We start from the raw sequence: 24,126 nt of genomic DNA on the forward strand, positions 1-24,126 counted from the left end.
TGTAACTTGTTATTAAAGGGTTACTGGAGTGCTCATGAAATTGCAAAATATACAAAAAAGTTATGAAAAAAAAAATATATATTTTGCTAGGCGATAGTAAATCTAAAAAGCAGATCTGAATGTTTATCAGCTTTTTGTTGGGAAACTACCATCTATTTGGATGGCAGTTAATTTGACAGTGATTTCGTACTTATTAAAGTATGAATAGAATGCAAAGAGAGCTTTAGTTTCTAATACAAAATCCCAATTTTCATTTATTATCTTTATCCCTACCCAGACTGGGCCCCGCGCAATCAGTTTCGCATAGGGCCCCGCAATCTGTAGGACCGGCCCTGGTAGTAGATATAGAAGATATAAAAGAGAAAGTCTTTGAGTGGTTTAGGACATACTATCACGTTTTAACCTTCCAGCTTGGCTTCCGACGTCATCTCCGGTCGTCATCACGATACTTTTGTTCCACGCATTCTCTCTTTACCACGATATCTAGGTACTTAGAAGGAAAGAATTTTTCTTAATCGGAAGGAAGAAAGTACAATTCAAAACTTAGTCGGCAGTGTTTCCCAAACTGGGCTACGCGCACCCCTTAGGGGTACGGGAAAAGTTTGATGGGGGGGGGGGGTTCTCAGCGTTACAAAAATTCTAAAAGGGTTAGTCATAGGTCAAAAGAATTGGGAAACAGTGATCTATAGCAATCAACTATTTTAATTCTTGTTCGTTTCAAATAGCTGTCAGTACATCGGAAGGAGTAGAATTTGTCATCTCGACACCGTCAATGAAGCAATCAGCCATTGATTTGTCTGGATTCCCTAAGCTGATACTGAGACTTTATTCAAGATGGAATTGTACTGTAAGTATAGTGCCGCTGTCCAGAGGGTACGTTTGGCCTCCTTCAGTCGTAAAGACTATGGTTCGTCTTGAAGAGCACCATTTTAGGTGACTGTGACACCCTATTCTGTACAAACTCCCGTCCACATATATCGCAGGTTAAGGTGGCATTCGCTTTGGCGGTATAGTGCTGCTGTCCAGTGGGTAACATTAAAAACTTTAAAAAAATAGGGAGTAGACAAGAACGTATTGAAAGAGAAAGAGGAGAGTAAAGAGAAAAAGAAAAAGAAAGAAAAATAAAGGGGAGTGAAAGAGAGAGAAGGAAAAAAGGAAGAGTAACAAAAAAAATAAAACTAAATAAGAAATAGAGAAAAGAAAAGCTAGATGAATAGAGAGAGAAAGAGAAAAAGAGAGAGAGAGAGAGAGAGAGAGAGAGGGAGAAGTAGAAAGAGATAACAAAAAGAATGAAAAATAAACAAAGACATAAACAAAAACAAAACAAATATAAATAGACAGACAAACAGACAGATAGACATACAGATAGAAAGATAGATAGATAGATAGATAGATAGATAGATAGATAGATAGATAGATAGATAGATAGATAGATAGATAGATCATATAGATGGATAGATAGATAGATAAGCAGACAGACAAACAATCAGATAGATAGATAGATAGATAGATAGATAGATAGATAGATAGATAGATAGATAGATAGATAGATAGATAGATAGATAGATAGATAGATAGATAGATAGATAGATAGATAGATAGATTGATTGATAGATAGATAGATAGATAGATAGATAGATAGATAGATAGATAGATAGATAGATAGATAGATATACAGATAGATAGATAGATAGATAGATAGATAGATAGATAGATAGATAGATAGATAGATAGATAGATAGATAGATAGATAGATAGATATACAGATAGATAGATAGATAGATAGATAGATAGATAGATAGATAGATAGATAGATAGATAGATAGATAGATAGATAGATAGATAGATAGATAGATAGATAGATAGATTGATAGAAAGTAAGATAGACATACAGACAGACAGATAGATAAATAGATAAATAGATAGATAGATAGATAGATAGATAGATAGATAGATAAATAGATAGATAGATAGATAGATAGATAGATAGATAGATAGATAGATAGATAGATAGATAGATAGATAGATAGATAGATAGATAGATAGATAGATAGATAGACAGAGACCGATCATTCTATTTCACTAATAGGTAAGGGTGTGTACAGATGGCTTGACGAGCTTTCGAAACTTTGTCAACAAGCTAGTAGCTGTACGACCTTTGACCCCAACTCGATTCTTTCACGAGGAATTATTTTATGGGTACGTAATCTAACATAATCTAACATCACTAACTAATTATAAAGAAATAATCCATTTTGGTATAGAATGTGTAGCCACCCAACAACCCCCACCTATATATTCTTCTTCTTCTTCTTGAACTGTCAGGTAGAGTTGAGCCTTCGGCAAAAGTGAACAAGAGCTCCCTTTCACCGGCCTGAATGAGAATAGTGTACACCGTTTTGTCTGGCGGGGTGTCAGACTCGCGACCGGAGACCACGAGCACTGGAACCCCTGCCATTTTCCTTTTCTATACCAGGCTAAACCTCGCGTTTATAGATGAGTCACTGGATGTAAAAAGTGCAAGGCCAAGGTCAACCGTCTCTCGCTGTGACATGACCAACGACCTGGATATTGTCACCATGCTTGCACTGCCCCCCCCCCCTTTTTGTTCTCTTTCTCCTTCCAGGCCCTGCTTATGTAGGGGTCACTAAGGTCTGTTTGCAACCTAACGATCCAGATTCGAAGTTGGTGGTTGACTGATACGTAAGCAGCACGTTATACGCGCTCCGGACAGTCCTCGCGATGATACAGAGGTTGGAACTCTCCCCGCTAAACTTATGTACGTGTCCACTATCAAGCAGGAGTTTTTGGGCTAGAACATACTAATCCTCTTTTCTGGCCTTGAATTAGGAATGAAAGGGGGGGGGCACAAACAAGTGAAATCTCCTTAAGGTAAAGCAGCTTACTTCCCCTTTATTCAAACGTGAAGCCTATTTTACACAGTTTTTCCATTACCTGACACTACGAGCATCAATGAACAGCAACCAATTAGTTAATTAGCTTTGGGTAATTTTTTTTGGGTATCTCAAAAAGGGAAAGAATTAGTACTTGACTGGTATATGCTGAATTAGTCCCTTCTCTAGGTCGTCGTCTGAGACTTAAGTGAACACGATAAATTGGACAAGACTAAAGAAACAAATAGATAACTATACAATCTCTCATGTTCATAGGCTCTCACTAGCAGAGTGGTTAACGTGTTGGCTTGAGAAGCCTGAGAACGTTTGATTTTGCATTCAGGTCGTTCTCCTTTTTTTTTTTTAATTTGTATAAATGTTTTTATTGTTAGTCTAGATCTATTACAAATTTAATTACATGACTGATCCAAACTAATTGATATAAAAACGCTTAATTTAAGCTTTGTTTTAAAAAAAAATCTAAGTTTTTTTGTTTGTTTGTTTGTTTTTGTTTTTTTTTTTGCAGTCCCAAACTGGCTTCCGGCTACAGGTGGACGTACCACTTGAAATCGAAAGAGACGTTCACAGTTTTGGTCATCTTGATGACGGGGCGGTTGAAAGCTGAGACTTTTACAGCTGTGCCAGTGTCTGGCTGGGGAAAGGAATACATTATTGTGACCCTAAGGCAAGTCCCTAGAACGTATTTCTAGACTCTAGACAAGACAATAAACACAAGACATCTGTGGCATTTTACATCTCGAGAGACGATCTTTTCCCTTTGCAAACTTCTTGTGTGACTAAAGAGGCCAATCCTTGATACACAGCTGCGATCGCAGGTTGGGCATATATAATCACCAGGCGACGTTGCATTTTCACCCTTCTTTCAGCTTCTGTTGTGTATGACATCTGCAATCCGTGACCCTTACTTTATGCTCTCTCTCCATGTGGATCTATCCAGTGCCACCTCTTCCCAGCTGCTAGTGTCGATTTTGAAGAGCTTCATGTCGCGTTTGCATACGACCGTATTACGTAACAGTGGGCGACCAGCGGCTCTCCTGCCTTCTATTAAATCACAAGACATAAGCACTAATAAAAACAATATACAGCAATAACAACACTTCACCACATTAAACACAGACTCTTTAATGTGAAATCACCAAGCCCCCCATCACTAAAACAAGCAAAGACTCAACTAAAACAATACACAAAACACTTATATACCACAAAAAATGACACCTCAATATGTAATCACACGGAGGCGCGGTGGCTAAGTGGTAAAGCGCATGGATTCCGAGCCGGTATCCCGGATTTGAATCCTGGTGAAAACTGGAATTTTTACTTTCGGAATCTTTAGGACGCCTCTAAGTCCACCAAGCTCTTATGGGTACCTTACATTACTTGAAGAAAAGTAAAGGCGGTTACTCGTAGTGCTGGCCACATGACAACCTCATTAACCGCGGGCCACAGAATCAGATGACCTTTACATCATCTGCCCTATAGATAGCACGGTCTGTAAGTGTAACCTTACTATAAGAGCACACATAAATCAACTATTCATTACCATATAAAAAGTCAACAAACAACAAATAGCTTCAAAATCATTCACTAAAAATACACGTGAACTCTAAATGGAAGTCATTTCAAAACTTTGCGACTAAGTCTAAATAGTCCTCTAAACGTAAAAGCTTGTGATAAAATAAAACAGGATACCGACTCACGGACACACATACCGAGTCACGGACACACATACCGACTCACGGACACACATACCGACTCACGGACACACATGCCGACTCATGGAAACACATACCGACTCACGGACACACATACCGACTCACGGACACACATACCGAGTCACGGACACACATACCGACTTACGGTCACACATACCGAGACACGGACACACATACCGACTCACGGACACAAATCCGACTCACGGACACACATACCGACTCACGGACACACATACCGACTTACGGACACACATACCGACATACTGACACACATATCGACTCACGGACACACATACAGACTCACGGACACACATACCGACTCACGGACACACATTTCGACTCACGGACACACATATAGTCAATCTGAAGAGGAAAAAAAACGACTAAGATAAAGACGATAAAGATAACATTCGTAAAGAAAGAAACATTCATGCTTAAGTATAAGAAAAACTTAAGCATAAGAAAAACTTAGTTTTGTAAGAGTGTTATTCCCCAAAAAATAGGTAAATGTCCTTTTAGACCTAGTGATCTATACAGAAGATGAGGTAACGGTTATCTGTTTCTGTTGCCCACGGATAGCGAAAGTGTTACGTGTCCAGCACAACGACCAACCGCCTTTACTTTTTTCCCGACTATTTCTCAGGTACCCATTAGAGCTGGGTGGACTTATAGGTGCCCAGTCTTCACCAGGATTCGAACCGGAAACCCCGGTTTGGAAGCCACCGCGCCCCCATACCCGGAAGTGGTAAGAAATAAAAGCACTCCTTTATCTCTGCAATTCTTCCAGATGCATACGTATCAAATAATCTTTGACAACAAGTCCATTCCCTGGCCTTTACTTGTAGATCAGATATTGGTTCCGGTGGAACTGTTATCATTGACAGGAGACAGGGGCTAAGGCGAGCAGCAGACGCTTAAACCAGTAAGCTTCGACACTAACGCTGGCTAACCATCTTGGAGAAAAAAACAACAACCCAGAATCTAAGGCTCTGCTGCCTTGCGGCTATACCCAAACACGGGAAAGGCTTCGGGAGTCACTATTAGTATTAAAGTCAGGTGCATGCGACATGTGCTATCTCTTTATGTCGTGACCAATCACCAAACTCCTCATTATAACAGAAGCGTCCTCTTACCAACTGGTTCTCTTATTCCAGGACAGACGTCTCCGTTGTTATCGTTAATAACGATGTACCAAATCACGTGATGTTTACGCTAATGGCAAGTGAAGACAGTTTTGAGATTCTGATCGGCAAGAAATACTACAAGAGCGGGAAACATATAAAAATCTTTTTGGCAAGGTAGGTCAAGGTCATCATCAGATTTAGATTTAACAAGGTGAACATAAGCAATAAGAAAAGAATACTTTAAAAAAAAAATACAAAGCTTATGTAAGGGAAGGAACCGCTAAGTACTCCCATTTATCTTAAAATTGCGGGGTTATTTTTCTATCCTTCTGCTTTAAAAAAAAATCATTAATTGACTCTTTTTTGGATTGATTCGTGTATTGTTATCGACTATGAATGAAAGTAAAGTTCCCCTCTCAGACCTTGTGGTCTATAGGGCAGATGATGTAAAGGTCATCTGTTTTTGTGACCTACGGTTAACAAGGGTGTCATGTGGCCAGCACAACGACAAATCGCCTTTACTTTTCCCTAACTAATGTAAGGTACCCATTAGACTCAGAGGCGCCCGAAGATCCGAAATTAAAAATCCCAGTCATCACCAGGATTCGAACTCCGGTCCCCGGTTCGGAAGCCAAGCGCTTTACCGCTCAGTCACCGCGCCTCCATCGACTATGAATACTTATGGAAAATTTCAACTTGATTCGAGAAAGAGAAAAGGAAGAAAAAAAAAAATGTCCAAATGTTATCACGGGACTAAACCCTAACCCCCTAGCCAAAGATCGTCACAAAACACCCAGGGTAACTCCTATATATAGGCGGTTTGGGACACTGTCACAGGATTACAGTTTATGTGTGTATGTGCCTGTGTACGTGTGCATGTGTTGGTGTGTGGGGATATTTTAAGGGGCTATTGTATGTGTATCATACTTTACCTTTTTTTTTCCTTTGTATCTAATACTTTTACTCCATATTGTATCAGCGATTAGAGAACATGCATGACATGTTAATCCTTTCTTAGCGTTGCAAGAGTATAGTTTAAGAAGGCGCTAAATATTTATAGTCACAAAAGATAGGAACAGCGTCCAGTAATCTCTGAGTGTCGTTAAGAAACTTGAGTTGTACATTTTTGGAAGGCGATTCTGTGGCATTTTATGTCTCCAGAGAGATATTTTCCTTTGCAACTTATTGTGTGACTAAAGAGACCAAACTTTGATGCACAGCTGCGGTCGCAAGCTGGGCATTTGTAATCATCAGGCGCCGTTGCATTTTCACCCTCCTCTCTACTACTGTTGTGTATGCCATCTGCAATCAGGGAGCCTTTCTTTACGCTCGTTCTCCGTGTGGATTTATCCAGTGCCGGAAGGCGATAGTCAATAAGCAACCAAGGTTTCCTGTGACAGCTATAGTTAACCCCTAACCCTAACCCTAACCGCCGGGTATAATACTATATTATTCTAAAACTACGGTAAGTGGGCCAATACGGGCCCATGAAACTCTGCTGTCCTAACCCTTGAAAGTTCTTCCCACTCTGCATGATCAAGCCCAATAGTATCGGTTCCGTTGCTATTAGTGATTATGAGTAACGCGGCCTGCGAAAGCATGTGTCAGAATTATATTTAACCCTCGGAACCAGAAATAGTGTGCATCACTACCTTATTACAATTGAGAGTCACATGTTTGTCTGCAGACTTATTAAAGTTGAGAAATGCAATAATATAGATTAAGGTGTAAGTTATCCACCCTGAGGAGCTACAGAACTATATATAATTGGATTATGCAGTAGCTCTCTTGATAGACCAGCGGTACTCAACCTTTCATGCTCGTCGACCCCTTTTTACAATCCCCCACTCTGCCGCGATCCCTCCTCACACACACATATACATCAATAGACAATAACAATCCATATTTTCGATGGTCTTAGGCGACCCCTGGCAAATCGTCAATCGACCTCCAAAGGGGTCGCGATCCACAGGTTGAGAACCTCTGTGATAGACAGTTTCAACATCTGCTGATGTATTTATGTGTCACCTTTTGTGATAGGCCTGATTCTTGTAGTTGTATGATGGCTGTCTGACTTCAACAGATTTCTCTGGAGATGTTGGAGTTTCTTGTACGGGTGCATTAGATGTGTTTAAACTACTAAAGAACAAAACCCACCAATCAACAATTTGAAAAAAACTAAAAAGCCACCCAATTAGCAATTTGAAAAAAAAATAAAAAGCCACAAAATTAGCAATTTGAAAAAAAACTAAAAAGCCACAAAATTAGCAATTTGAAAAAAAACTAAAAAGCCACAAAATTAGCAATTTGAAAAAAAAACTAAAAAGCCACAAAATTAGCAATTTGAAAAAAACTAAAAAGCCACCCCATTAGCAATTTGAAAAAAACTAAAAAGCCACAAAATTAGCAATTTGAAAAAAACTAAAAAGCCACCCAATTAGCAATTTGAAAAAAACTAAAAAGCCACCCAATTAGCAATTTGAAAAAAACTAAAAAGCCACAAAATTAGCAATTTGAAAAAAACTAAAAAGCCACCCAATTAGCAATTTGAAAAAAAGTAAAAAGCCATAAAATTAGCAATTTGAAAAAAAGTAAAAAGCCACCCAATTAGCAATTTGAAAAAAACTAAAAAGCCACCCAATTAGCAATTTGAAAAAAAACTAAAAAGCCACAAAATTAGCAATTTGAAAAAAACTAAAAAGCCACCCAATTAGCAATTTGAAAAAAACTAAAAAGCCATAAAATTAGCAATTTGAAAAAAAGTAAAAAGCCACCCAATTAGCAATTTGAAAAAAACTAAAAAGCCACCCAATTAGCAATTTGAAAAAAACTAAAAAGCCACAAAATTAGCAATTTGAAAAAAACTAAAAAGCCACCCAATTAGCAATTTGAAAAAAAAAAACTAAAAAGCCACAAAATTAGCAATTTGAAAAAAACTAAAAAGCCACAAAATTAGCAATTTGAAAAAAACTAAAAAGCCACAAAATTAGCAATTTGAAAAAAAACTAAGTCAAGACAGTTAAACATTTGAATGAAGTTGAATACGTAAAGGCCTCAGTAGAGTTTCTATCCTAACACTTAACCCCTAACCCCTAACCCAATACGATGCTGTCACCTTGAAGTTCTAACAACACCTGACTATTAATAACGTGAACAAACTAACCCCCCACTATTCGTGAGGTCTTTAAATATCGCGTTTAAAAGTCCGTCAACTATGGTGCGTCTCTAGACTAAGTTCCTAACATTTTAAAACGTATTGTTTTACTCTGTAATTCTATAATGCCCCTCTGGAAAAAAGAATACCAAGCCCCAGCCATTACTACCTGTAAAACGGCAGGGGATAGAAGCCTACAAGGCTTGAATTTGGGACCATCGTGTCGACTGTTTTGTTGTGCTTTGGTTTTTTTTTTACTTTTTATAAATTTTATCTTAATTTACTTTTTTTTATTCGATCTTTCAACCCTCATTTGTTCAAACGATATTTTGTATCAATGTTCAATACAGGTTTGGGTCGTATGCTATTAGCAACTGTGGATCAAACACACCCCAAGCCTACATCACAGGTAATACATTCACACCCGTCTTGGTCTTAAGATATTGTTCTTTACATTGACCACCTGTGATAGGTAACTAGGTAACAGTTTGGAACGTTGGTTGAGGTTTGTGGTAGCCACATGGTACCCTAAATTCATAGCAACTGATGAGCTGGAAAAACATGCGACGTCGCTGATCTTAAACTGTATCGGCACAATTTAGAATTGTTGGTTGAAATGAGCCTAAGGTTCTTGAAACTCTAGCGTAGCAAAACAAGAGCACCATGTCGCGATCATTAGTGAACGGATTGTTCTGGTTGGAAGAGATCCAACTTGTTGTCTATGTTCTGTGGCCATTTACGTCTCTAGAGACGATCTTTTCCCTTTGCAACTTCTTGTGACCAATCCTTGATACACAGCTGCGGTCGCAGGTTGGGCATATAATCACCAGGCGCCGTTGCATTTTACTACTGTTGTGTATGGCATCTGTGATCCGAGACACTTCCTTTATGATCTCTCTCTCTCCATCTGGGTCTATCCAGTGCTACTTTTTCCCAGCTGCTAGTGTCGATTTGAAAAGATTCATGTCGCGTTTGCATTCATCCGTATACTGTAAAAGTGGGCGACCAGTGGCTCACCTGCATTTTATTTAATCGCCATACAGAATGTCTTGTGGAAGTCGACCTACTGGAATTCTACGAATGTGGCCAAAGCGTCTGCTGCTGATAACAAAGTTGTATTGGTCTATAGTGTAATAAAAATTATACTTTTTTTTTTCAAGTTATTTTAAGTGTATTTTCGACTCAGAACCGGACACAACAGAATGAGACAACATATGTTCCGGAAGCTAAAAGTCGGGACGAGCTAAACCTGTCCTTGTGGAGCATCACCAGACAATGCTGACCATGTCCTTCAAATTGCATATCAAGGGTCCCGAACGAAATTCTGGCCCAAAACCCTCGTATAGAAGAAAAACCATACGGAGAGCTGCTTCATCTGGAAACCACAGCGCAGTTCATCTCAGATATAGGATTACTGACCTGAACTCTCCGACATCTACAGTGAGAACGTAGAAGAGGAAAAGGAAAAAAAAATGTATACAAGAAAATATAAATACTCTACATAGGTTGGGTCGAGCAACAACCGACAACAACAGGCTACCCGCCCTCAGCACTGATTGGCCGATCTAGATAGCCTAGTGAGTTCGGGTCAGACCGACGAAGTCAGTGTGCCGAGTAGATTTATGGTTAGGGTTAAGTTATGGAGTGGTCTCCCCTAACTCAGACACCTGACGACAATGCCACCTACGTTGCATCATTCACAACCAATCGCTAACCTCTTCCTACCATCACCATAAGAAACACACACACAAACTCTGTAACCCGCTTCGCTCAAGCTTGGGGGTCAAGCGAGACCATGGCAAGGGCTTGGGCGTCGGTCTCTAATCGGTACGTGCAGCTCCTTTGGACAAATCAGCTACGTGGACAGAAAGAAATACTATATGAACGACCTTGTTGTGTCCATCCTTTATGCCCAGGCTTACATCTCATTTCTATTTTAAAAGGGTTTTCATTTATTGACTCTGTAAGACAACGTTAAGATCTAGAGATATACATGTACAGACTCCCTCAGCATCACAATAGCAAGATATCAACACCCCTGACAAATCCAGCAAAGATCATCAACGAAGTCAACTAACGAGAGAAACTTACAAACAGTGGCAGTCAAGCTCTACAATTGTGATATCTTTAACCGTGATAATAAGATAAACCTAAATAGTGGATTTACAGCCATCCAGCATAAGTGAAATTCTCCAGTAGCATACATTAGATCAGCGGTTCTCAACCTTTTAGGTTCGGCGACCCCTTTTTACAATCCCCAACTCTGCCACTACCCCCCCCCCCCACACACACACACATACAGCAATACACAATACAGAACAGGCAATAACAATCCATATTTGCGATGGTCTTAGGCGACCCCTTGCAAATTGTCAATCGACCCCCAAGGGGGTCGCGACCCACAGGTTGAGTGAGAACCCCTGCATTAGATTATCTAGAATCAATTTTTTTTACTAAAGTTTCAATAATTACAGGCTCCAGTTTAAAGGGTCACACACCGTTTGGTGTGGTCAGTGGTAACTGTTACGGAATGACCGAAACTCTTCAGTGCGGCTCAAGCAACGCCAATGAGACAGTGGAGGGAACAACTGGAAGTACTGTGGCTGGTTAGTGAACGTCCATTGTTAGTGGTTCATTTGTTAAGGAACTCTGTGTAAAACGTCAGTTGTTATGAATTCTAGGTAAGACGTCATTTCTTATGAACTCTGTAAGATGTCATTTGTTAGGAACTAAGTAACTGTAACACGCCATTTGCTAAGAACTCTATGTAAGACGTCATTTGGTAGGAACTCTGAATAAGACGTCATCTGTTAGGAACTCCTTGTAAGACGTCATCTGTTAGGAACTTTGTATAAGACGTTATTTTTTGTATCTTGTTCTTTTCTGAATTTCTTTTTAACTGTTTGGTTTACATTTCCAGAAAGTAGTACATTTTTAATAACAGTTTTATTGTTTTTAAACACTTTCCTTTCTAGTAGCTTAGAGTTACTACACAGAAAATATGAATATATATGTTGTTGTTTTTAAATAAATGACAACTTCTATTACGCAGTTTAATGAATCTGCTATTTCCAATTTCATACATCTTAAATTTGCAATTGAAGAAATAGTTTAAATACAATTGAAGATATATAACATTTACAATTGAAAACATCTGTTATTAACAATTGAAGACATATGTCATTTGCAATTGAAGACATCTGTTATTTACAATTGAAGCCTTCTTATTTACAATTGAAGACATTTGTTATTTGAAAGTGTATAAATTATTAAATTAAAAAATGTATAACTTAAAACAGATTTCCCGCGCCCTCCTGTCGATTTACCAGTAGTTCCTGAAATACTCCCGAAATCGCAAAATATACGAAAAAAGTCCTTAAAATATACGGAAATATATACACAAAAATTGCCATTTTTGGGTGTCACTCAATATGGAAAACAATTCTCAAAGATAGATTGAAACATTTGGTAATTCTTGCTATTGAGCGGGATCTATGTAGAAAACAGAATTATCATGATATACTGTATTACTTTGCTACATGCAAGGCTAATAAAGTAATTCTGTACGTAGTAAAGAATGAATAAAATGCATAGACGCATGGGCGTAGCCAGGGGGGGGGGTTTCTTGGGGGTTCAAACCCCCCCCCCCGAAATGAAATCCCCCGCCCCTTGGGGGGGGGGGAATCGGAATTTAGTGACTGATTTTTTGCTTTGATTTTGTTTATTTTAGGTGAGATTTTAATACTAAACCATCACTTGCCCTAGCACAACCAAAGGGGTTTTGAGTTTAAAAACCCCTACCAGGGGGGTTCGAGTTTAAAAACCCCTACCAGGGGGGTTCGAGTTTAAAAACCCCTACCAGGGGGGTTCGAGTTTAAAAACCCCTACCAGGGGGGTTCGAGTTTGAAACCCCTACCAGAGCGGTTCGAGTTTAAAAACCCCTACTAGGGGTTTTGAGTTTTAAACCCCCTACCAGGGGTTTTGAGTTTTAAACCCCCTACCTGGGGTTTTTGCAGTTAACTCCCCCTCTTCTATAAAACAAAACAAAAAAAAATGCAAACGAAAACCCCCTAATTCCAAGAGCACAGTTAAGGAAGATTTTGATTTTAAAACCCCCTCTAAAATTTACGATAAACCCCCTCTTTAATATAAAAAAAAGCTAATTACGCACTCAAAATGTTATGAGCGTAGCTAAATGGGTTTTGACTCAGTTTTGAGTTTAAAGGTTTGAAGGTAAAAAATACCTCTTTAATAATGAAAAAAAAAGCAAATTATACACTAAAAATGTTATGAGTGTAGTCTATGGGGTTTTGAGTTTGAACTCCCCTCCAGTGGAGTTTGAAGCTAAAAAGTACCTCTTCAATATAAATAAAAGAAAATTTCTCACTCTAAAATCTATGAGCGTAGTCAAAGGGGTTTTGAGTTTAAACTCCCCGCCATCTTCAGTGTAAGAAAAAAAGCAATTACGCACTCAAAATGCTATGAGCGTTGCCGAAAGGGGTTTTGAGTTTAAACCCCCATTCAGAGGGGTTTGGTGCTAAAAATACATCTTCAATATAAAAAAAAAAGCAAATTACACACTAAAATTATTTGAGCGTAGCCAAGCCAATCGGGGGTTTTAAGTTTCTTCTACAGATGGTTTTTTTTTTAAAGTTTAAAACCCCTCCAGATGGTTTTGAGTCTAAGATCCCCCTACAGAGCATTTTGAGGTGGAAAACCCCCAACAAAAGGTTTGACGATAAAACTTCTCTTTTCGATATAAAATCTAAAGCAAACTACAGTCACTTAAGTCCAAGAGCGTATTCAAGAGAGGTTACACATTTTTACCAGTGGCAGGGCTCCATTAATAAACTGCAGTGAATAGTCATTTACCGAAATCGAAAAACACTAAATGTAGCTCAACAAAGATGGCTAAGACAGATTTTAGGAGAAGTTATAGAGATCGGATCTAAATCAAGGAAATCCTATGCCGAACTGGGAGTCGACCCTTTAGTAAGATAGTGAACGACGCATGAGGTTTGCGGGACATGTTCTCCGACAAAATGAATTACGCATAAGAAGAGTTGCAATGATATCCTAGTACAACTTGACGCCACTCATTCATGAGGTCCTCATGGTAGGTGGGAAGAGGCTTCAAACATTACCAGTGACAGATTTTTATGGAAACTGCTTGATGGCAAATGCTTCGAACGGCGTGGGAGGGTCTAAGTCAGTAAGAATAGCACATTAGGTTTTTGAAATAAAACTTTTTAATAGCATTAAAATGGACTGTAGATACCTCAGAATATGCATTTTGTTGGCTTTCAATACCAGAAATAGTGCTTGGCGGCGGGGCTTCGCCCCGCGCTAGGGAGCTCCTGGCGCTCCCCCAGACCCCCTTGCTATTAATGGCGGTGAGTCAACAATTTTATGGAAACAGCTTGATGGCAAATGCGCCGAACGACGAGTGAGGGTCTAAGTCAGTAAGAATAGCACATTAGGTTTTTGAAATAGAACTTTTTAATAGCAGGAAAATCCACTGTAGATACCTCAGAGTATGCATTTTGTTGGTTTTCAATTTCAGAAATAGTGCTTGGCGGCGCTCCCCCAGACCCTTTGCTGGTAATGTCGGGGAATCTACATTTTTTTCACTAACTCATGGAAGAACCTATTCTAGGGCACAATAAACGTCTTCTGAAAGAATGAAGGGTCAGAATGTAATAAAGATTATGTACACACACACATAAATACATATAATTTTTTTTTCGCGGGGGGGGGGGGGGGGTGTCGGGGTGTCGGGGAGAAAAAAATTCACCCCCCTAAAACCCCCCACCGAAAAAAAATCCTGGCTACGCCCATGCATAGACGAATTTATTTTCTAATAAAAACTCTTAAATTTTACTTATTATCCGCTTCCTTACCCAAACTTGGCCCCGCGAAGAAGACATTTGTTATCTACAATTGAAGACATATGTTTAAAATTGAAGACATCTGTTATTTACAATTAAAGACATGTATTCAAAACTTGTTTCTTCCATTTGAAGACATGTGGGTTTTTTTTTCGTAATATAATTGTGGATTAATCTGTTTCTACTAATATGATTAGGAAGACATCTGGTTCTCCTAATATAATTGTGAAACATCCGTTTCTCCTGATATAATTGTGGCTATTTTGTCTCCAGAAATGCTACTGCCTGTTGAAACGTTTGGTAAAATTTTCATTCTATTCAATGCGACTGGCAGATTCTCACCTGGCTTCTATATCATCACTGCCGTCGACAGCAATGGGACTGATGTTTACCTGTGTCGAATCGCCTATGGCTCTGAGATACAAGAGCACATTTATCTGAACAAAAGTGGCGAATGGGTGACAGTGAGTATGCACGAATTTGAAAAAGAATCAGCCTTGGTGCCTTGGTGTTAGACAAATTAGTTTTAGTTCATTTCACCTTCGCCCTCACCTATCTCTTAGTCAGTTATAGCCATGGGGCACCACATAAAAACTGTTGACCATCGATCTCCATTCCTATCGTTTTTACTTGGATCTCTTTCTGTGAGAGTCCAGTGCATTCTTTATACAAAGCTTATATCAACTCACGCTGTCTGTCTGTCTGTCTGTCAGTCTGCCTGGCCAAACTTATACACGTTATTTCTCCGACACCCAATCTCCGATCAAGCTGAAATATTTATTTTACCTGACAAAACAAGAATCAATTAAAAAAAAAAACACCAATTACTTAATTAACTGTGGCAAAATATACTTTGTTTGGTATATCAAACAAGGGAAAGAAATAGTACATGACTGAAGTGGTGATGTAAGCTGAATTAGTCCCCTTTTTAGATAGGTGTTTGAGGCATATTACACTTAATAAAGGCTTTGTTTTTTTAAAAAGCATTTTTCTTAGCCCATTTACTCGTTTGAAAAAAAGTTCTTATTTAGAAGCCTAGATCTGAAAATATTGTATTGGCTACCTAAGCCATATGTCACGTACACTGTATCTACATTTAGCCATAGTCTATGTTTAGCTTGTCGGCAGAATTTTAGCTACCTGGGGAATTTTCTATCACGCAGCAGGATCATGTTTGGAAATAAATATGATTGGTTTAAAGTATTAATTATTGTACTTGGAGCTGCAATTATTGGTCAGATTTTAACCAAGCGGCAATGAGATATTTAGTCACATGACAAAACGCCCAAAGCTTTGTAAGCTGGGAGATATTCCCGCCAGTGTCGTGCGGAACGTGTTAGGATTCAGATGTATATTTTACATTATTGTGTAGATCATTTATTCAGCAGAATTATATTTATTCTGTACTATTCAAGTACATTTAACCTTTGTAATTATTTGTGAATATCTTTTCCAAGTTCTGAATAAAAGTAATTGTTTTAGACGAAGAGAAGTTTCTTCATTGAATATAGTAACATACTTAGATCGACTTAGCGATTGGCAACTTCTAGATGATCCTCTTATCAACTGACAACATTCTGAATGATCGTATCATCAACTAGATCTAGCTACTTCTAAACGATCATCTTATCAAAAGACGATTTCAAGATCCTCGGCAATCACGATCATTGATGGTGTGATATAGATCAAGATAATCTCCAACGTGACATCTATCATAGCATCCATTTTAGATCTTGACATCTAGCATCCATAATTGATGATTGTGACACCATATATTTATATTATATGATTTATTTTGTAAATAAATATTAGTGCTGAGTTTCTTTTCCTGTTAACTTCCAATCTAACCCTGCGTAGAGTGTTATGATTTGTTAACAACATTGTAATTAAGAATTTGGGAGCGTCGCTATTACCCACGAAATGCACTTAGACACTGTCAATATCAGGCATCAGACGTCATGGCCAGAATTGGTCAGTGGACTTTACAACACAAGCCTGGTGACCAACTTATGATCTGAAGCACATGAGCACATACATCTGCCAACAATACAACCCAGACTGCAGTTCAACTCCAACCTACCCACTGAGGCCCATTACGGTTGGTGGTCACCAACACAAACTTAAGTTACACAGAGAATTCTGTGGTATATTTGAATAATAATACTAATTTTATGTATATATATAGTTTGTCCATCGTGGACCACTTTGTCATCCAGGGGGCTGAAGGCTTTGCACTGGGGTTTTATGCCTCCTCATGTGGCTGGTGAGACCTATGTGAGCCCGGAATGTTCGGCCGCACACTGGGCAGGTTATTCCAGCTGGAGCTAGTGTCGTGGGCTTTTCTTTTCTGGCGTTTTTCTTCTGCCAGCGTTGTTCTTTTTTCCTCAGCAACCTGTGCGCCAGTTTTCACAGCGCGACGCTATAATGCTCTGTCATGTGCCTCTGTCTCCCAGGTGCCTGGGTCTATGCTGAACGCCTTCAGAGAAGCTTTGAGGGTGTCTCTGAAGCGCTTTCTTTGACCACCTTGCGAGCGCTTTCCTTCGCTTAGTTGGCCATACAAGAGTCGTTTAGGGATGCGGTGGTCTTCAATTCTGTAGACGTGACCTGCCCATCGCAGATGGATTGTGTGGATGCTTTGCAGACACGCTCTTCGAAGGACTTCTGTATCTTTGTATTTTGTCTTGCCATTTGACATTTAGTATTTTTCTCAGACATGTCATGTGGAAGTGGTTTAGTTTCTTTGCATGTTTACTGTACACTGTCCATGTTTCTGAGGCATAGAGCAATGTTGGGAGGATGACGGCTCTATAGACCCCTAGCTTGGTGTTTGTGGTGATACCACGTATTTTCCAGACATTTGTAGACAGTCTATGTATAAAGCGCTGTTAACAAACAAAATGTAGGCTCAAGGCACTGTGATAACATTACAAATATTAACACGAGAAATAACATGACAAACTAATCTAAAAAACAGGTAGGTCTTAATGTTCTTCTTGAATGTAGTGTAGCATGTTGTCTGTCTAAGATCAATGGGGAGTGAGTTCCAAACCTTATATATATATATATATACACTGATTACAAAGTGTGGCGACCTTGTAATCGATTCTCGCTTTCAAGGGAAGCCAATGAAGCTTGCGCAAGAGCGTAGTAGCAGAATCTTGTCTTGTTTTTCTAAGTTTTATTCGTGCGGCGTTGTTCTGAATATGTTGCAGCTTGGCTATTGTGTCATCGGGTATACCTGCTAGCACGGCGTTACAGTAGTCAAGGCGGGAGACTATGAATGCCACAGCTAGCGTTTTTGTTGACTCCTTTGTTAATATGGTCGGATCTGGCCTAACTGCGCAGCTGCAGATAATAACACATGCAGAGCTAACTTATGTGTGGGTCGAAAGATAGTGTTGAGTCGAAGAAAACTCCAAGATTCCGCACTACATGGACATAAGGAACCTGGCAGTTCGTGATAAAAAGAGAATATGTGCTTTCAACTTTTGTGATGTTGTTCCGAGTGCCAATCTTAATTATTTCTGTCTTGTCTTCCTTTATATTGAGCTTATTCTCAACCATCCAATCGCTCACCCTTGCAACGGTACCACTGATTTTTTCTGCCAGATGCGACACCTCTGAGGGAACTGAGGAATCGTATAACTGTGAGTCATCGGCGAAGAAATGGTATAAGATTCCGGTTGGCCGTATGTCACCGCTGATTGGATATGTATACATAGTGAACAGTACTTGGCCTGGAACTGATCCTTGGGGTACTCCGTACTTCTAGAGTAAGCTTGTTGATTCTGACCCGTTAACAACGACACTTTGGGTGCGTTTAGTCAGGTAGGATCCAAGCCACTTTAGGACGATTCCTGCTAAATCAAAAGTGGCAGAGAATCTGGCCATCATAATTTCATGGTCTAGCGTTTCAAAGGCTGCGGACAAGTCCAGCATGGAAAGAATTGATATGTGGCCATTGTCGGAATTTTGAAGTAAGTCGTTTAGTACCCTGACCACTACTGTCTCTGTGCTACGGCACTTCCTCTATGCAGATTGGAATTCTTCTAAGAGACAGTACTGTTCAAGATGAGAAAGAATTTGTGCAACACAATGCGCTCCAGAAGCTTTGACAGGAAGGGAAGATTTGATACCGGGCGATAGTTTTTTAATCATTCCGGGTCAAGACTCAATTTCTTTAATAAGGGCCTGAAAAGTGCATGCTTAAATTGCTGTGGTACAATGCCTGAAGTCAGTGAAGAGTTTACAATGTTAGTAATTGTGGGTACAAGCTCATCTAAACATTCAAGGAGCAAGGAAGTTGGAATGGGATCAAGGTCACATGACTTATTTGGTATCTTTAAAATAGTACTTTTGACATAATCTTCAGATACACGCTGAAACTCGCAAAAAGGAGAATTTTAAAAGATTGGAGAGTGGTCAAGCTGTGATGAGAGTGATGGCATGCCATTTCTGATCTGCTCAATCTTGCCAATGAAGAATCTATTGAAGGAATCAGGGAGTTCAGATACTGGGAAGCGTGGTCGAGAGGCCAAGTGCGCTTGAACTTGGCTACCTAGAAGGGGGCTCGAGGTTCGACACCCGACTCGGGCAGATTTGTGTTTACTGAGCGCCTAAAGGCAGCACGGAAAACCAATTCCTAGATACCCCCTCCCCCCACAGGTCCACAAATGAGATTGGACCAAAAGCGCTCTGAGCATGCTATAAGCATGAAAGTAGCGCTATATAAAAGCTATAATAATAATAGATGACGGCAAACGTTCGTTGTTTGATTTCCCTAACATTTCAGCGTTGATCCTGAATAGCTTCTTTGAAGAATCAGAAGTTTCGATTTTTTGTCGAATATGACTAACTTTTGCTTCTCTAATCATGCGGTTCACCTTGTTTTTTTCTAGGATATGTCAATGTATCGTCAGACCTGTCTTTTGAAATGTACGTTCGGCATGTCGGCGAATAAGTTTGGCAGTCTTTATGCCTTCCGTCATCCAGGGTGCAGATGGCCTAAATGAGACTTTACTAGTGACATGAGGTGCATGGTTGTCCAGCAACTTTTTCAAGCAAGAATTGTAATTGCTGAGAACGTCTGTGTTGCTCTGTTGCAACAGCAAAGAGGTCACGTCCATTTTGAAGGAGGCAATATCTATGGCTTTAAGTTTACTGGAAGTCACGTTTTTCTTTGGCCTTTTTGCATTTTGAAAGTGTACAAGAAAATAACCTGACAATCCACGGTCTAAGACATTGAGTTTGGCTATAAGCTCACTTGCATTTGTAACAATCCAGTCAAGATGGTGGTGGGCGGTACAAGAAAATAAAAGTCAGTGTTCTACTGTGGTGGGAGAGGCGAAACTCGCACATCTCAAAGGTGGTGTACGTTGAGCTATCAGATCTTATTGTTACATACTTGGCTAGACTGTCTCTGTACAGTATTGCTAAGCCCCCTCCGCTGCCTGTATGTCGAGGTAGACTCTTAAAAATAAAGCCTAGTGGCGTTAGCTCAGTGGTTCTTGGCTCATCACCAACTTCATTAAACCATGTCTCACTAAGGAAAACGATGTCGTAGTTATCATCAGTGATGGTGTCTGCAAGCTCATGAGCTTTGTTACTGCATGGCTGGGTGTTTAGGTGCATTATTTGAAGAAGACTGGAGGATGTAGTTACTAGAGGCGTAGCACATTTCAAAGACACCGGAGGAGTAATATCTATGTCTGTCATATCACGAATTATAGGTTTTTGATGGGAACATCTGACCTCTGTCGTGTGAAGAGTAATAGGGGTGGGGTGGTTAAGAAAACAGTTTTGTAGGGAACTGCTGAACTCTGTCGTAGAAGAAATGACAGGGGTAGGGGTGGGGTTAACAACACAGTTAAGAGTCCTGGAAACTGTGTGACATGTATCTGTTGAGTTGAATTGCGATGGGTTATACCATAGGCGAATAAGACGCCCAGCCCTAGACCCACGAACTGTCGGCAGTTTATGCTCGATGCCAAGTCGACGCATATTTTAGAAAACCTCGCTATCTAGTCTTGATTTAAGTAAACACGCATGTGCGTCCTATGCGACTAAGTAGATTTGTGTCCATGACTCCAGTACGGCGACTTAACACACCAGCAATGATGACACACAGGTTTGCTTTGCGACTGCTATGTAGTGGCCACGCTACTCGGTTTTACCAAGCACATCAATCCCTTGGGCTATTAGTAACACTGTCACTGTTTATCTAGATGCTTGTTAAACTAAAGGATAGTAAATGAATACAAAAGCTAATTAAATTTAGTTATCGCGACTTAAATCTATCAAACTAAATACACCTATCTATAGAAGAAATTTACACAAATCTAATGGTATAAGAAAGATCACTTAGCTTTAGAGAATAGCAACACAAAAATCCTTCATATCGAGAGATGAAAAAACACGACTGCTGCTTGCTGGCGTATCACGTGCATAATAAATGCTGATGAACTTTCATTCACTTTATAATTCTCCAACGACCATCATTCGACAATCAAATGAGTGAGACATTATTAGTTTATTATATTCTTTTGTTTGTTCGTTTAAGGTATATATATATATATATATATATATATATATATATATATATATATATATATATATATATAAAAGTAAAGTAGCAATTATACATAAAACACTGAACCATAATCTTCAAATACAAAAACAACATTTAAAAAATACTCTGAAAGACACAAAGATAAGGGCACACGTCATGTCCCATATGCTAGGACAAATTTGTACAAATACTCCTTCTTCCCTAGTGCTATTAGAGCATGGAAGGGGTTGCCTGAGCTAGCCAGGAAAACCAGTGACTTGGCAGAAGTCATTGGTTAATATGCATGACTAAATGCATGACGCGTAGGACGTAATCATCTTCTTTTTTTTGAAGTAACGTCTGTATTATATAAGATAAGATTTCTCATATGGGCTTGAAGATGACTGTATTGTCAAAGCCTGTAAAGTCTGGTCAGTTGCAGATAGGCCTGCTTCTTCTCTCAGCTTTTTACTTTTTCGGCGCTCTTTCACCCTGGCCACTCTTTTTGCTTCAAATCTCAAGACTCTAAGACTAACAGGTTCACGCTATGAGGAGCGATCTAGAGCTAGTGCTTCAAAGCCGTGAATGTCGATATCGCATTATATGTATATTTCAAATTAGACAGTGGTGTGTTGGCAGAACGGTTAAGCGGTTGGTTTTTTTTTAACTGAGACTAAAATCCTAACTTCTAGCAAGCTTAGAACGTTTCTTAGTCTGCCCAAGTCTTAACTGAATTAATTTGGAGAAAGCAAAGGCGGTTGGTAATTGTGCTGCGCAACTGACATCCTCCTTAACAAACAGTATAAATATATTATACCATCTTCCCCATGAAACGCACCGTCTGAAATCTAAAATGTACTTTATATTCTAACACAATATATCAAATGTGTTTATAAAATGTAAGATATTTTATTCTCGGTTTTTTTTTTTTAACAGCGTCCGGGCAGTTTCAGTGTTCTGCAAGCTGACCAACCAGTGCAAGTTGTCTACGCCCAGAACTCGAGCTGCGATCTGACCAGTGATGGGGATCCAAGTCTATTGATGATGGTACCCGTGGAGCTATTCTATTACATATATTTCTGCGTGTAAATATTGACTATTGTGTGCGAGTTATATATATATATATACATACTATTCGTGAAGTGATTATGACAGCAAAGAAAACTCGTTTAAACTTTTCCAGATTTTGAATCCAGGAAAAACGTGCTACGTTTTGAGAGTAATATCATCTGGAAGAAAGTTTGAATGTTTGCAAACCCTGGTTTCTAAGTTCGGAACTAAATCATTGCCACGAAATGGTCGATATTTTTACTTGCTTATCTTTTCTTGGCACAAAAGTTTAATTTTGGGTCTCAAGATAGGTTTTCACTTACGTATTCTTGGCATTTTGCAGATTTTTTTTTTTTAAATTAAAAGCACGTAATTAATATCTGAATCTTAATGTAAATGATTCTCTACAAGAATACAAAGACTTGGGGTCGAACCAGGTACAGGTTATGATTTCTGAAGACCTAAAACACAGCAGGTGGAAAGAACACATTAGCAGTATTTAATCTGTCATGTATTTTACCCCAGATGTGTGTATTTTTCTTAAAGGCTCTGAACTTTAGCTTATGTATCCGATTTGAACGGGACGTAATTGCATAAATAATTGTAATGGTAAATAATATGTATGTAAAAAAACAACAACAATGAATATGTTTAATTTGTGTGAAAGTTTCAAGTTTAAAGTTTAATAATATAGTAGCGTTAAGGTCTACAATTAGATCCTAGATCTAGATCATAATAGTGGGATGCGTGGTCGAGAGGCTAAGTACGCTTGAACTTGGCTTGGCTAACTATGAAGGGGACTCGAGGTTCGACACCCGACTAGTCCCCCCCCCCCTTGCCTAATGACATTCCGGTCATTATCAAAAATGAAAGCAAGATACTGTTTGGAATAATTGCGAGACTCTCAGTGCTCTGAAAGACCTTCCGCTACAGCAGGTTAACATGGAGAAACGCGGACTTTCAATGAAAACAAAATATTCTGACAAAAACTGATCCGGACAGTGAAAGATGGTCAACAGATAAAATATGGTACTTAAACCGGATGGCTGCCTGGGTGTGCGTTTTTTGCTCTGGACTGTCGATTAGTCGTCCCGATGGTCCGGGGTTCATACCCCGCCCGCCGCCATCCCCCCGTCGTCCTGCGGGAGATTTGGACGAGGAAGTAGATAATCTTCAGCACTGAAGGAACATTCAAAACATGTAGAAAAATAGAAAAAAAAAAAAAAAAACAGCCTAACTTTTACATGTGGAAGTAAAGTGTTTTATCTATGATTAAATTATCCTTTGCCATTAGGACCTAATTCTAATCATCTTCTTCTTTAGGATACCTTTTATTCCTATTCGACATTATATGGTTCTGGTAGTTAAATCTGAATTAATATCCTCGATACGAAGTATCTACTCCAGAGAACTGCCATTTTTGGGGTAAATAGACAAACCTAATCAGGTTCTCAATTTTTGTTTATGAATTTTCTTACTTTATTATTTTTTTTCTTTTTTCTTTAATTTTTCTTGTTATTTTGTTTCCCTTTCTTTCTGGGCCTTTTTTTTTTTGTTAAAACCTGCCGCCCCAGTACAGAACTAGAGACATGTCATTAGGCATCCACAACTGACATTAAAAGTATTATCAGTAGAAACACTATTGCGGGTGAATGATCTTTTACGTTTTGAGTATTTAAATTAATTCAACTTAATTACGTTAGTATTATCAAAATAGGTATTAGGTTCATTTCCTT

At 39.1% G+C, this 24,126-nt stretch overlaps 2 protein-coding genes across 2 annotated transcripts in view; both read left to right on the forward strand.

Moving 5' to 3' along the window:
• Positions 1 to 676: 676 nt before the first annotated feature.
• Positions 677 to 5,545, forward strand: LOC129924037 (uncharacterized). Its single transcript, XM_056017649.1, has 4 exons — positions 677 to 847; positions 2,090 to 2,199; positions 3,421 to 3,579; positions 5,473 to 5,545. The coding sequence occupies exons 1-4, from the start codon at positions 773 to 775 to the stop codon at positions 5,543 to 5,545; spliced, it is 417 nt and encodes a 138-aa protein (XP_055873624.1). The 5' UTR covers positions 677 to 772.
• A 240-nt stretch (positions 5,546 to 5,785) lies between these two features.
• LOC106078777 (uncharacterized) overlaps positions 5,786 to 24,126 on the forward strand; it is a 50,862-nt gene continuing 32,521 nt past the window's right edge. The window contains exons 1-6 of the mRNA XM_056016590.1: positions 5,786 to 5,925; positions 9,256 to 9,314; positions 11,380 to 11,511; positions 15,067 to 15,257; positions 22,277 to 22,425; positions 23,714 to 23,815. Coding sequence (XP_055872565.1) covers positions 5,831 to 5,925; positions 9,256 to 9,314; positions 11,380 to 11,511; positions 15,067 to 15,257; positions 22,277 to 22,425; positions 23,714 to 23,815 — 728 coding nt within the window. The 5' untranslated portion in view covers positions 5,786 to 5,830. The remainder of the gene's footprint in view (positions 5,926 to 9,255; positions 9,315 to 11,379; positions 11,512 to 15,066; positions 15,258 to 22,276; positions 22,426 to 23,713; positions 23,816 to 24,126) is intronic.

Source organism: Biomphalaria glabrata, chromosome 18 (assembly GCF_947242115.1).
Source record: "Biomphalaria glabrata chromosome 18, xgBioGlab47.1, whole genome shotgun sequence".
Taxonomy (NCBI): Eukaryota; Metazoa; Mollusca; class Gastropoda; family Planorbidae; genus Biomphalaria; species Biomphalaria glabrata.

Coding starts and splice junctions, on each gene's coding strand:
- LOC129924037 (XM_056017649.1), top strand. CDS start 773: ATGAAGCAATCAGCCATTGATTTGTCTGGATTCCCTAAGCTGATACTG. Junction 2,200..3,420: donor CACGAGGAATTATTTTATGG/GTACGTAATCTA, acceptor TTTTTTTTGCAG/TCCCAAACTGGCTTCCGGCT. Junction 3,580..5,472: donor TACATTATTGTGACCCTAAG/GCAAGTCCCTAG, acceptor CTTTACTTGTAG/ATCAGATATTGGTTCCGGTG.